The 15,146-nt window shown below is 40.3% G+C and overlaps 2 protein-coding genes across 2 annotated transcripts; one reads left to right on the forward strand and one right to left on the reverse strand.

The window, feature by feature from the left end:
• Positions 1 to 1,039: 1,039 nt before the first annotated feature.
• On the reverse strand, positions 1,040 to 9,882 carry LOC133716343 (uncharacterized). The gene is made up of 5 exons (XM_062143052.1): positions 9,867 to 9,882; positions 5,476 to 5,905; positions 4,921 to 5,443; positions 3,631 to 4,456; positions 1,040 to 2,839 (listed from the first exon to the last, which is right to left on the reverse strand). Exons 1-4 carry the CDS (start codon positions 9,880 to 9,882, stop codon positions 3,911 to 3,913), a joined length of 1,515 nt encoding a protein of 504 aa, XP_061999036.1. The 3' UTR covers positions 1,040 to 2,839; positions 3,631 to 3,910.
• A 3,191-nt stretch (positions 9,883 to 13,073) lies between these two features.
• Positions 13,074 to 14,141, forward strand: LOC133716344 (NAC domain-containing protein 2-like). Its single transcript, XM_062143053.1, has one exon. It carries the CDS (start codon positions 13,074 to 13,076, stop codon positions 14,139 to 14,141), a length of 1,068 nt encoding a protein of 355 aa, XP_061999037.1.
• The last annotated feature ends 1,005 nt before the right edge of the window (positions 14,142 to 15,146 follow it).

Raw genomic sequence — 15,146 nt, forward strand, 5'->3', positions numbered from 1 at the left:
TTATTGTTTTCCATAACTGCTCCAAGTTATTTTCTGGTAGCCATTCAAGTGAGTTCTGTTCCCGTTTACAAATAGTTATGTAATGCTCTAATTGAATTATTAGCTGGCCATTGACTAATTATCTGCACGTTTAATTACAGGAAATTCTGTAGAATTTCCAATCTTACCGTGTAATATCGAGTACTTGCATTAATCGCAAGTCTCTAGACTTGGACAACAAAATTGGTTTGCCAACTAGAGAATTTTTTCAGTTAAGCGCCCCTACATACCCATAAAATCTAATTCATTTGTTTTTCTTTTTTCTCACTTTTAATGCGTATATGGTGGTGCATTATTTTTGACTTTGGAATGGGGCTTAAGCTCAATAAGGACAATGGCCCGTCTGTGGTAATAGTTGAATCCAATGCAGCCATGCAGGGCAGTTCTCATTGTCATGCAGACATGCACTAGATTCACTTGACTTCTTTTGAGTGTAAGCTAGAAAAAGGTACTGTGTTCTGTGTTGGTTTTGTTAGTTCAGTTCAGAGTCTGACAGATATAGATCAGCCTACATTGGAGTCTTATGTATTGGCAGGCAAATGGTATCCCTTTTGTTGAGGAAAAAGCATTACTGGAGTCAATATGCAGCACTAGATTCATTCAAGTTGAAACTGTAAGCAAGTATTTGTATGGATACAAAAAAAAAAAAAAAAAAAAAACAAACTCTTCTGGTGTATTTAGGCCAAAAAGAAGTGCGTGGGTATTTGTGATATCTATTTTTTATCTTGTACACAAGCTCATAACACCAGGACATGTTTGTTATTCAAAACTGGCTTGAGACAGGAACAAAAAAAATGTATTTAGTCAGAAACTTTAGCTTTCCTCGGCAGAAAAATCCATATAGACCCTCCTGTGAAGAAACAGAAGTGAAATCCCACACAGACCTTAAACACATTAAGTTGTAGTTCAAAAATAGATCTGTCTTGATCAAGGCATCACCAGACTTAATTTGTAGGAAACTAAATACAGATTACACAAAGATGTTGCTATATGGAAGAAGTAAAAAGAAAATAATTTAAGTGATATATGATTATATGGCCATGAGCAATGCCTATTTCAAAATAAAAGAAGCTCCATATCTCGCAACTGTCCCAAAATATGATTGCTAATTCAGCCTGTCCAATAATGAATCTACTTTCCTATCTTTACAAGAGGCTGTACCAGCAGACTAAAGTCAAAAGAAATCTACAAGGGTATGGTTCGGTGCATAAGCTGATTTAAAATCTCTGCATGCTTCCGTTTGATCAGCACAGTGCCGCGGATTGCATTTTTTTTTGCAGTTAGAGATAGAATTGAAACTAAACTCTTCATATATAAAACTGTTTCTAGACCTTTCCATCTAATGAAGGGAGGTTCCTACGAGCTTCGAAGGCTTTGGAAGAAGACTTTGTTGCAGAATTTGTGCCTTCGGAGGGAGCTGAATAAGGAGTAGGTAGCTTCTTGGGAAGCATCTGTTCCAAGCGGTCCTTAGGCAATGCTCTTGATGCTTCTGATGATGATGATGAGAAAAGTAAACAGGCCGAGAACTAGATGCAAGAAAGCTGATTTTCCCCACACATTTCCTTTAATATTTTTCTCTCATTTATGTTTCTAATTTTTGTTATAACAAACAAGTCATTGAAAAAGAGAATGCACAGAACGGTGCACAAGATATCCACAAGCTATAATTAACAAACCAGCAAAATATCAGATACAACAGCAACCAGGACTCCAAAACTTCAATATATGTTTCTAATTCTAGAGAAGCATATGCATTATCATCCTTCATGCCCAGTATAGAGTTAGAGCAAGACTTGTACTATTACTATTCCAAAACCTAGAAAAATTGTAAAATGTGTCACAGACAATAAATTTTTGCCAATTGAATGGTAGTTCAGATATCCAAAATTATTATAAACTTGTTCTTCAACAATTATTCAAACAAAAGAAGCATATGCATTACCATATCTTTCTAATTTTAAAGAAGCATGTGCATTATCATTCGTTCATGCCTTGTAATAGACTTAGACTTAGACTAGTACTTCTACTATTCCAAAATGCAGAAAGATTGGAATAAAGACAGACTCAATAAAGACTAGCTAAACAAATGGTAGTTCAGAGATTCAAAATTATTATAACTTCTAAGTCATGGTTCAATTAGTATTCCTATAAATAACGATCAAACACAACAGCCATATTTATTAAGAAAAAAAAAAGTGCATCAATAACGAGCACAACAAAGAGTTTGTGGGACTTGACCATAGAACTTATCAACGACATTACAAATCTTACTAAATGGTGCTTAGGTAATGAGTATCATACATGCAGAAACAATTAATCTTTTTTCTTTTTCTTAATGTAAGAAGCACTCACAAGAACCCATGATTCATGAAATTGTGATATACCAGATGTGTTGCTGGAGCTTTAATATTTCTCCTTTAGTTCTTTACTCTATCTCTCTCTGTCGCCACCCCTCGCCCTTTTCCCTTCTGGTATTCTTTGTGTTCTTTTCAAGAACAAGATCAGTTTCAGGTCTTCTATAAATTTGAGACCCACTATTATATACTATCTATTTGATAAATTACCAATTAAATAGAGCAAACACAAAAGAGAAACAAAGTTAATTTGTTACCTTGTGACCTTTACAGAAGAAGAAAATGAGTCCAGTCCTTGACAATTGTCCTTACTCCCTAATTCCCCCATCTGCTATCAATCTGTGACTGCCTCCACATTCAATGTCAGTAACTCTGCTGCGGCCCAAATCATTGTTCCAGCCTCATAACCACTGAATTCTTCATCCAATTTTCCATCAGCCTCTTATCTGAAAAGGATTTCATAAATTAGATCCCTCCTAATTACCCTTCAAAGTTTACTTAATGCCTGGATTTTCTTCTCAATCTGAACATAAGGACACAAAACTAGTATCCAGCATAGGTCCTTTTTATCTTTGGGTTCAGATCCTAGATATATTGCAAACCACAGAAAGATTCTAATAAAGCCACAATCAAGAAAGAGTTGCAATTTGAATGGTGTTTCAGAGGTCCACAATCATGGAAAACTTGAATCATGACTCATGGCTTGAGAAAAGGTTGTTTTTGTAAAGTGATACAACCACCATAACTATTCCCAGAAAACCACTCCCTCGTTAAGGAATAAAGGAGCACAACCAAAGAGGGGTTGATGGCCTTCGAAAAGCAGAAGACCTAAAATGATGATGGACAGAAAAACCAAGATTATGTCCTTCATTGTATTATTTTATTTTTCATTATCTGAAATTGACCAGCAGACACATGGTACACGGACAGAAAACAAAACTTAGCTTGTATTAATGAATATATAAGGTAAATCATAAAAATGTGTATACTAGAAGTAGCTGGAACTTCAATATCACGTTGTAAGTTCTCTACTTTCCCCTCTCTCCTGGCCGAGCCTGTCTCTGTTTTTCCAGTTTCATCAGGTGTTGATTAAACAAAACACACAAAAAAAAAAAAAAAGGCTAGGCACACACTAAACACTGCAACTGCCTATTTGATAATCAACCCTTGCTGATGATAAAAGATCAAAAAAAAAAAAATTTTTAAAAAAAAAAGATAAAGAGTTATGTTTAGCTACCTTCTGGCCACTTGACAATGCAAAAATAGTCCATTTACTTGGTCAGCTCCACATTCGATATAGCCATTAATGCTACTGTCCAAATCTTCCTGGCTCATCACTAGTTCACTACTCACTTATTTATCAATTTCCCCAAATGACCTGTCCAGCATCCTATTCCAGTCAATCAGTTACCCGAAAACAGATTTGAAAGATCAGATCCCAACATAAGAAAGAATGGTTCCTTCTATGTCTTCCCCCTACCGATAGCTATTCCCTTTAACAAAGATAGGATTAAAGCTTAGATATTCTTTATGGAATTCAAGTATACCCCAGATATAGCTTTTCCAAGTTTGTTGAGGAAACAGTTGTCACAATCACTAGAAGGCATGAGAGGAGATGCCACAGCAACAAGAATAAAATATTCCCCATTTCCCACATCTATTTCGTATAACTCATAAAAAACATCTCGAAACTCATGGATCAATGTCTTGTAAATTGATGTATTTGGAGGAATCACATTTATAGCTAGGATTCCATTATCAGAGAGAATTGATCTGGCTGACAAAAGGACATGCTTCCTAGCAAACTCCAATGGCGGAGCAATTAGACCATCCCTAGCATCAGTTGAATCCAAATCAACCATAATCACATCAAATTTAGTATCAACATCATTGGCACTGCCCATGTCACGACCAACCTCTACCTCGCAGGCACCAGCAAGTCTATCAAAAACTTTTAATACATCTCCAACACAAATTTTGATATGCTCTCCATCTTCTAGCCCAAAATACCGCCTAGAAACCCTTAGCACTTCCTCATCAGCTTCCACACCCACAACCTGAAAACCCAATTAAAGAATAAAGGAGCACCATCCAAGAGGAGTTGATGGCCTTCAAAAACCAGAGGACCTCAAATGATTATGGACAGCAAAACCAAATCATGTCCTTTTTTCTTTTTATTTGAATTGACATAGGAAACAAGTGATATACACACACAAACCAAAACTTTGCTGGTTTTGATAAGTCATATACACAAGGTCTGATTCATGAAAATGTTTATACTGAAAGTAGCTAGAACTTTTAATGTACCTTCGTTAACTCTCTATTCCCCCACCCCCAGCAAGGCCTGTCTTTCATTTTTCTTGGTCCCTCACATATTCATAGAATCTTAGTAAAACCGTCCACTATATGATAATCTAACCTAGGGATACAATCAAAGATGAAAAAGATAAAGCGTTAAGTTTAGTTTAGTTACCTTTGACCTGTAGACAATGAAAAAACAGTCCAGTACTTGGCTCACTCCACATTAGATGTTCTTTATGGAATTCAAGTATGCCCCTGATATAGCCATTCCTGGTTTGTTGAGGAAACAGTTCTCACAATCACAAGAAGGCATGAGAGGCGATGCCACAGCAATAAGAATAAAATTTTCCCCATTTCCCACATCTATTTCAAACAACTCATTAAAAACTTCTTGAAACTCATGAATCAATGTCTTGCAAAATGAGGTATTTGGAGGAACGACACTTACAGAAAGGATTCCATTATCACAAAGAACTGATCTAATGGACAAAAGAAAATGCTTCCAAACAAACTCCAATGGCGGAGCAATTAGACCATCCCTACCATTTTCTACCTCACAAGCACCAGCAAGTTTATCAATAACTTTTAATGCATTTCCAACACAAACTTCGATGTGCTCACCATCTTCCAGTCCAAAATACTGCCTACAAACCCTTAGCACCTCCTCATCGGATTCCACACCCACAAGCTGAAAACTTAATTGGGATTTCAAGAAACCAAGCAAAGCTCCACCCTCAACTCGTGAAAAGCTTTTGGCTTACCCCACTTCGGCTGCGTCCCTCAATGTAAAGGAGCATCCATCCTAACAAATGACACCACTGGAACCAAGTAAGAGTGCAATAAAACACAATCATCAAGCCTGAACTCAACTTGTCCAATTCCCACACAATCCAAACCAAAACCCGTTTTGGGAACATACGCACCTCTGTCCTCAACAAAATTGGGTATTCTAGCTTTTAAATCTGAAACGCCTTCTGAACCCCCCTTTGAAACCTGACCACCAACCAAAGAGCCAACACATTTCTCCAAAACCACACTAGAATTCGCATTATCTTCGTAACTCAAAATGGGTATCAAGTGACGATGGGTTGAGAACAGTAATAATACACATATGAACACAAATGGACTATGGAATGGAAAATGAACACGAGTTTTAAATTGGGGATCAGGTGAAATTGGGTGTCTTGTAATTACCTTAATGTCTGCCCAGACTTATGAATAGACTTGAACCATTGTATTCCCAAATTCTTGTATCTCGCTGGGTCGCACCAGAAACAAAATTGAGCCGGAACCACTTAGAGATCCCACTTTAATTTTCAACCCCCAGAATCCAAACCTCTCAAAAGCTTTCTTCTTTTTTGGTCCCAAAAAATTCTTACAATTACTCTCGGGTCCTTTTTAAACAAAAATAATAAAAGAAAAAAGAAAAAATTGTTGTAGAGAAACTGAAATTGAGAGGAATTTGCTGTGTATTCTCATTGATAATAGGGGCCTCTTTTATATGGAGGATTACAATGCATAGAGTCTGAATCATATAAGGAAAGATAATCTTTAGATTCTTCTAATTAAACCCTATTACCACTAGGTCAAGTAACCTAGAGTTTGGGTCAAACACAAATTAGGGTTTTACTTGAACACTCCCCTTTGTGTTGCCCAAACGCGGTGCTTCTCTCGTTGTCTCATTAAAAACTTTGCCGAGTAACAAAAACCCAGTGGGACAAAAATAACCTCGGTCGAAGGGAAAAAAGAGCACAACACACCCTTCACGTTTCGATACCATACATGTAAACATCTCCCCATGATGTCTGCATCTCCCCCTGATGACAACGATCATGGGAGTTCGGATAACTTCCGCAAACGATGCTACCAACATGTTTCTCGAAAGTGGAATTTAGGCAATGACTTAGTGAGCAAGTCTGTCACACTGTCCTCAGATTGAACCTAGTTCACTTTGATCTTGAGGAGAGTCTGTTATTGCTGATTATCCTTGGTGTTGTCGCTTTTGATGCAGCCTTGCTTCAAAACAAGCAGCATTATCCTATATGCTCGTAGGCTCATCTGTGGTAGACTTCAAACCACAATTGTTCGAACCTGCGTAACTATGGATCCAATCCATATATATTCACGAATCACTTCGTGAAGAGCAATGATCTATGCATTGTTCGAAGATATAGCGACTAAGGTCTATTCTATAGACCTCCAAGATATCACGGTCTTTACCCATGGTGAACACTTAACCAGTTTGGGAATGACATTTTGTGTGGGTTAGAGAGATACCCAATGTCAGCAAGACCTTCCAAAACACATGTCGTTTTGGGATGGGGATAATGGACGCAGGCCAATGTTGGCGGCGTTCCTGGTGTGTGATGGGTCTGAATCCATCATCTTTCTGTAGGGATAGAGCATGCCCATATCAGTCGTACATCTCTAGTATCGAAAGATATCTTTTATACCAATTTAATGGCGTCGCGTTGGCGCAAATCTATACCTTAGCTAACAAGTTCACTTCAAATGAGATGTCTGGTCTTGTGCATTGAGTTAAGTACAATAATGCGCCTATTGTACTCAAGTAAGGCACTCCCGCCTCTAACACATCTTCGTCATCATCCTTTGGACGAAGAGGATCCTTTTTCAGGATCAAGACTACGGACGATCATGGGGGTGCTTGAAGGCTTGACCTTGTCAAAATGACTAAGCATCTATCAGCACGATGCTCAAGTTCCAAACCGAGACATAATCGTGTTCTCCCAAAATCCTTCATCTCAAAATCGGATTTCAAGTGTTCAGCGGTTTCCCTTAAGTCTTTAAGGGCTTCCAATGAAGATCATGTCCAACATGAACCGCAACAGAATCCGAAACTTGTTATAGAAAAGCGTGGGCATATCCCTTCCCAATCAAGTAGTCACTTTAGTGAGCGTTTCAATCTTATTATAAACGCGCTCCGTGGTCTAGAGCCACTTGACTTGGGTAAATGAAGTTCACCATGAACCTTCATGTATTTCGTATCTAGATCCCCATTGAGATACGTAGTGACCACATTTGTAAGCTGCATGTTCAGTTATTTGGAAACTACCAAACTGACAAGGTAGTAGAGTGCAATGACATCCATTACGAGAGAATATGTCTCATCGTAGTCGGTTCCAAGGCGTTTTGTGAGAAGCCTTGCGCCATAAGGAGAGATTGCCATATCTTTTTCTCATCACGCTTTCTAACGAAGACCCATTAGTCAATAGGTTTTATGTCAGGAGGTGTTGGCATTACTGGCTCAAAAACCTTCCTCTTTGTTTAGAGAATCCAACTTAACCTGGATCACATCTTTCCATTTAGGCCAAATTTCTCTACGTTGGCATTCATTCATCAACGGAGCGTGGTTCGATATCATCAAACTCAACAAACTCATGCGCAACGAAATGTGCAACTACATCATCAATTATGATGGATTTTCTATCCCACATCTCATGTGCACTAGTGTAAGTTTTATAAAGCTCTATATTCTCAGGAATAGGTTCTGACGTTGAGGCGTCCCCCAACGATAACCATAACCCGGAAGATACTCATGAGACGGATTTTGAGTGTCGATGATCAAAGGATTGGAGTGTGCCAAAGTATCATTCGAACCCACGGGCCTCCCACTCATCCTAGCTGGGGCCATGACCTGTAACGCCAAAGTGCCACCATCTATGGCGTTGGCGCCATGCCTACCTCTGTGTAGGGTGGCGCTACGTCCTCTCGTAGGGACGTCCATCCTTGCAGGCATGTTTGCAGCATATTTGTGTGATCTTGTCACTTTAGTAGGGATCGAGATGAGACATAGTGGGGACAGGCCACGACAATTCCTGTCGTTCCTGCTGAACATCTGTGTTCTTATCTCCCCCTAACGACGGGAAGACTGTCTCATCAAAGTGACGTCCGCAAATCTAGCGGTAAGGAGATCACCATGCAAGGGCATTAAGTGGCGGACGATTGTTGGAGTCTCAAATCCAATTGAGTTGCTCATTCGTCTGTAAGGACCCATTATAGAGCGTTGTGGCGGCGCAATTGGCACATAAATGGCACACTCAAATATGCGTAAGTACTATATTTGTACCCAGTCACTAGCTGTAACGCAGAGGTAGATTGAGTGGCAGTGGGTCGTAGACGAATTAGCATAGCTGCATGCGATATTGCATCACCCCAAGCGGATATAAGGAGGTTGGTGCGCATTACCAATGTCCGGACTACCATCGTAGTTATTTCCGCGAGACCATTTGGGTGTGCTCATGGGAATATGATGTCCAACATCAGTCCCAAATGCAACAACCATCGAAAGTCTTCGATGCAAACTCTCTAGCATCGTCAAGTCCAATTGACGGAATAGGATGATCCGGGGAGTGAGCCCGTTGTCATATGATGTGTGCTAGGAGTGTTTCATAAGCAGCATTACAAGTGGACAATGGCACAACACGTGACCAGCGTGTTTGGGTGTCAACCAACATCATGAGATATTTTAAACATCCGCAAGTTGGTTGAATCAGTCCAGAGAATCCCTACGGATTCTATGTAAGAACATAATGAGTATTTTCATATCCTTTGCATAGGACGGTCTCAGTCCTAGTTTCCCTAAGGAATGGGCTTTGTAAAATGAGCGAGAGGCTTTAGAAGTAACCAACGAAGATTTTGGTTGGGCCTGAGCGTCTGAAACGCTATTTGAAGCAAAGTGTGTGACTACATCTCCCAACATGGCGTTGGAGCCATGGGAATTAGTATGTATGGCGTCATGGCCATTGGGAGGAACAACCATGGCGTCATGCTCATGGTTGGCGGCATTGATGACGTCATCACATGGGACTTGGGCGGCCCTATGGCGCCCCAAGACGGCTGCAGCGCCAGATGTTGCAATTGTTGCGGTCTTGCTAAGTCCAGGAATCAATTTTCGATTCTTGCTTCTTCTCACTCTGAAGAATGGATGTCCGTGTGAAGTCTTTAGTATACGGAGCATCATATCACGACCAGGATGAACTATCTTGTCGTGACAAAGCCAATATGTGTCTAAATCCAAGAGATCTTCTCTCATAACTTCATTGGATTTAATAGCTCGAATAGTGACATAGAGTCCACTAGAGAGACACATAAACTTCTCTAAAATGCGCCTTTGTTCGCAATCATTAGAGGTATTGTAAAGGAACTCATTACCGTTCTCTACATGCATTTTCGCATGGAATCCGTCGGCTATCCATAGGTGCGATTTGCCCTAGGAGCGTAGAGAGTTTCTGTGACATTAATCAAGGTGTCATTTGGCAAGGGGAACTTGGGCTATTCCATGTCCTTGAATTAACTCTGATGGCCCAGCCATCGTAGTCACAAAGTAATATGCTCAAAATTAAAATAGAGTCATAATGAAAAGAACTCAAAATTTTATTCATAAGCCAACGGAGTCACATCATTGTCTCTTTGACCAAAGAAAATCTAATCCAAAATGCTAGCTAATGCAAAACAATGGCAGTAGTCTAACTTCTTTCGGTAATTCCAAAATGAATGTGACCAGGTGAGTAAAGAGATGTCGGTGGAGCAAGGTTCGCTTAAGTACCACTAATCTCAAAACTTTCCTAGACATCACACTTACTTTGGGGTGAGCCTACTTTGAAGAAAGACTAAACCATTGGCATTTACTACAAAGTATATGGCAATTGCCTATTACATCTCTTGGAAAAATAAAGACTTAAACAGAATTGGCGATCTATTGATCCCAGCCAGATTTGTAGTCTTCAACCCTTCACTCTAGATCATCTTCTTGATCTTCTTGTTCCACATAGTGAGCTTCTCTTGCTTCACAATATGCTTTGTAGGCGATGACCAGTTCTTCACGAGCTCTACAAATGTGTGCCCAATGATCAGACACTCCACATCGAGAACATACATCTCTTTACTCGAACTCCATTGATTGAGGCGCTTTGAAAGCATCATTTAGATGGCTCTTAGTGTTGGTGGCGCCACCAACATGGCCAGAGGCGTTGCCTCCCTCTCTCTTTCCATGTTGACCTATTCGGTTCCGTGTTCGCTTATTTTGGCGGTTACCTTCCCAAGTAGAGCGATTATATGGACCAGAACGTCCAAATGTATCCCTAAGATTAGGGTTTAGCTCTTGGTGCCCTTTCTTTGGGGCGCGACTATAATTGGATTCCGGAATATGCTCTGTTCCCACGGATCTCGAATTATAGTTCTTCACAAGGATGTTGTCATGCTTTTCAACGACATTCATAGCTCCAATGAGCTCATGAAACCTTGTGATTCGTCCTGCAGCAACATCGATTCGATAGTTCTTAGCAACCATCAATGTAGAGACGGGGAAGGTAGAGAGAGTCTTCTCAATCAACATCGCATTTGTGATCTCTTTACCACAGAATTCCATTAAGGATTTAATGCGAAGTGCTTCCGAGTTGTAGTCAAGAACTGACTTGAAATCACAGAAGCGTAGGCTATGCCATCTCACTTCTAGGTCAGGAAGCAGGGAGTCACGGACGTTGCCAAATCTTTCTTCGAGTGAGACCCACAACCTTCTGGGGTCTTCTTCATTCATACACTCGTACTGGAGCGAATCATCCATATGACGAGTCATTAGGATGATGGCTTTCGCCTTATTTGCCTCTAAGGCTGCTCTATTTGCTTCCAAAGCTTGAGCTTGCTCAACAGTTAGCACGTCCTGACTTGGCTCGAGAATCGTATCCAGAATTCCATTGGCCTTGAGATACTGGCGGACATCATGAACCCACTTGTGATATCCAGAGCCAGTTGTCCCCAATGGAGCAAAGTCCAATTTGTTCAGGTTACTCTTCCTGAAAGAGAACAAGAAATTAGGGTTAGTTTAGGAGCGTAAAAGCTACCACGAAAACATATAAAATTCTTGAGCGTAGTCGCTTCCAAGAAATTCGATTCCAAGAGGGGTTGGATTAGATCGAAACAATGATGTTTATGGTCGATCGTAAATTCTCTACAAACTCTAAGTTTGGAGATCTCAACAAGCTCCAAGCTTGGAGTGAGCACGAACCTCCACAGTTCGGCTATTTGGTCTCCTCTATGAAGAAGAAAGGGGGGCAGAAGAAAGGATGTTGGAAGTCCCCGAGAAAAGAAGAAAAGAATGAAAAACTTCAAAAACGGAAACTTTTAGAAAAATTTACCTTGAAAAGTGGTCGGAAATTTTTGACCCGAAAAGTTACTGTAGCTGGCCGGAAAGTCGCAAGAAGTTCACAGGAAAAGTTGCCGGCGGTGGTTGACCGACGGTTGACCGGCGATGTTGATCGAGCTGCTGACGTGGCAGTAGGCTGCTGATGTGGACGCTGATTGGGTGCTGACGCGGATCAAGCCTCTGGGCTCCTTGGTCTTCTGGGCCGAACTTGTCATTGACTTTGGGCCGAGGGCTTGACTGGTCCTTCTGGGCCGAGTTGATCGTTCTGGGCTGAAGACTGAGCGTCTTGGGCTGGGCTGATAGGGACAGAGGCAGAGGCTTCTGGTGGAGGAGCAAGCGGCGGTTCAGGACACAGGGACTTCAGGAGGGCGGTTCGGATGTTTCTAAGCCTGTTCCGATGATGAATTTTCCGGTTCCCGGAATCTGGGGACAAGGCGCTGCTACTGGTGGAAGATGGCTGCAGGAGGCGTTGAGGAAACCTTTGAACCGGGCAGAGAGAGTTGCGTCACTTCCGGTGCCCGATTTGGTGATTTTCCTGCCGGTTCTGGGGGTGGGGCCGCCGGTTCTGGACTCCTGGAGTTGAGAGCTTCAAGGTGGGCTGCGGAGGTTTCTGGGATTTGGAGACTACGAATTTAAGGTTTCAGGGTTAGGGCTTCGTGCTGATAACGTGTTGTAGAGAAACTAAAATTGAGACGAATTTGCTGTGTATTCTCATTGATAATAGGGGCCTCTTTATATAGAGGATTACAATGCATAGAGTCTGAATCATACAAGGAAAGATAATCTCTAGAGTCTTCTAATTAAACCATATTACCACTAGGTCAAATAACCTAGAGTTTGGGCCAAACACAAATTAGGGTTTTACTTGAACAAAAATTAAAATACAAGACAGCACCACTCATTCCCCAACGGTCAAAAATAATAAACCATCAGCCGCGTGCAATTTACGCGATCTCCATGGCAATCAACTGGCAACACCAACGGTAATATTTTCTCTCTCTCTCTCTCTCTCTCTCTCTCTCTCTCAGTATCATTGCTCACTTAACTCGTAATTCCTGGTTTCTCCGATTCACAAAGTCTCTCTCTTTCTTCATTCTCAAAAAAAAAAAAAAAAGTCTCTCTTTCTGTTTCAATCCCAAATTTTCGAAACCCTAATTCTCTTTCAAGTTCCCCCAATTCGCCAAAGAAAGAAACTTTGATTGATTCTCAAATTCACCATGGAATCGGGTGCTTACCCAGTTGGTTACAGATTTCATCCTACAGACCTGGAATTGGTGGCTTACTACCTCCACAACTGGGTTGCCATGGTTGATCAGTTTCGCTCGAGTCCAATCTTTGATTTTCCCTATTTCTATGGCAAAAATGAGCCCTGCCTCATTTGGGACATGTTCCGTGCCCAATCCAACAGTCCTATGAAGGAGGAGGAGGAAGAACCTCTATATTTCTTCACTCACCGCAAGAAATTGAATCCCAAAGCGAAAAAAATTGATAGAAAAGTGGGATTGGGAACATGGAGTGCCCAGTATTCAAAAAATGTTGTTGCTGCTGATGATAGTGTTGTTGGAATTAAGAGAGAATTTTGGTATGAGGGTGGATCTGATCCACATCAAAATGGGGCTTGGTTGATGCAGGAGTACCAGATCACATCTCACAGTAATGATCTCGTACTCTGCACCCTCAGAAAAAATCCCAGAAAACTTCCACCCCCAACTTCTCCTGCTCCTCTGAATCAGAGCCACAATATTATTAGCAACAAAAGGAAGATGAAATTCAGTGAGGATGAGGAGGATATAAACACAAAGACAAAGACTTTCAAAAGAAAAAAAATGGAACCTCCTAAACAAAAACAACAACTAATGTTGCCCTCTACCTCTTACTTGTTTGAGCAGCAGTTTGATCAATCTAAAATATTATTTGATATCGATGAGCTCTGTTATATTGATGATCAGCAGGAGAGCAATGATGATCTCATGACTTCATTTGCTCCCTCATTTGTTACTGATGATCAGCTTGAGGTTGTTGAGGTTGAGAAGGAGGGCAGTAATGATGATCTCATGGCCTCAGCTGGTCAACCGTTATCTGCTAGTGATGATCAGATTCAAACTGTTCAGGTCGACGAGACTAATAATTCCATTACTAATTCTCCTAATGATACTTCATATGCGTATTTTGATCCTGAAGTTGAGGCATTCTTTGGTTTGACTACTGATGATATATACGATGATGATGATGACTGTCATTTTTCGAGTTCTGAAATACAGGCATTCTTAGCTTGTCTGGACTGAAGGAATGAATGAATAGCCTTCAATGGAATGGCCCTAAAATCTAGAAACAATTAACAAATATAGTACAAAAAAAAAATGACAAAAGTAGCAAGAGACTTGAATAAGGACATTGAGAACTGGAAATTCATCCAAATCAAGTGTATAAATTTTTCTTAAAAAAGGAAATTAAAAAAAAATCAAAAACAAAAAAAGAAAGACAAATCAAAGCAGAAACCTTGATTATAGAATACTAGAGCGTTTCATTCTAGTTGATTAGATGCATCTCCAAGCTGTTCTATTCTCAATGAATGGCATCAAACTTGCCGACCGGCCTTTTTGGAGCAGGTTCGTCAGTCAAATTACTAACACAGTATTCATCTTGCTGACCATAATTTTCTCTATTCCAACCTTCTGTCGTTTGTCATTTTCCTCCACTTTTTGACTAGCTACATCAAGAAAATGAAATCTTCATTTTTTTTTTTGACTAAAAGATCATGTGTGGTTTGCCCTTCGGTCAGAGAAACATACTAATCAAATATTGTTCCCCTTGTGTGGATTCAAAAGGCCTGACATGTCATAGAAGGGAAATTTAAGAATGAAATTCATACTGCATCAAGCCATTAGACGTCTCTTAATGTTTATTGTCTCGCTTTTGGTTGATATTTGTTCTTCAAGTAAATTCTTAGTATTTGTTTCCAGAGCAGATAATCCTCATTCACTGAAAAAATCAGCATTCAAATTACTAGAGAATGGTATCAAAGAGAGTATTTGAGAAGTCGCGTGGAGTTTTAAGTTGCACTGAGCTCAAGGAGTTAACAGAACTGTCTAGTTAATACATCTAATTATCTGGTTGAGACATCTTATGCATGCGACTGCACAAGACATGCAACTTTAAAACTGAAACTATTTTAAATTTCTTCGAGGGAAGTTATAAATCAAATGATAGAGGATATGGTCAAGATCAAATGCTTAAAGGCTGTATCGTCCAAAAATAAAGAACCCCCTTGCAATCCTTGAACAGATTCC

Source organism: Rosa rugosa, chromosome 6 (genome assembly GCF_958449725.1).
Source record: "Rosa rugosa chromosome 6, drRosRugo1.1, whole genome shotgun sequence".
Taxonomy (NCBI): domain Eukaryota; kingdom Viridiplantae; phylum Streptophyta; class Magnoliopsida; order Rosales; family Rosaceae; genus Rosa; species Rosa rugosa.

Excerpts from the sequence above, each read along its gene's own strand:
- LOC133716343 (XM_062143052.1), bottom strand. Across the intron at positions 5,444-5,475 it reads ATGGATGCTCCTTTACATTG|CTTTTCACGAGTTGAGGGTG; the intron begins AGGGACGCAGCC and ends GTAAGCCAAAAG. Across the intron at positions 4,457-4,920 it reads TGAATTCCATAAAGAACATC|TTTCAGGTTGTGGGTGTGGA; the intron begins TAATGTGGAGTG and ends CTTTAATTGGGT.
- LOC133716344 (XM_062143053.1), top strand. The coding sequence starts at position 13,074 with ATGGAATCGGGTGCTTACCCAGTTGGTTACAGATTTCATCCTACAGAC.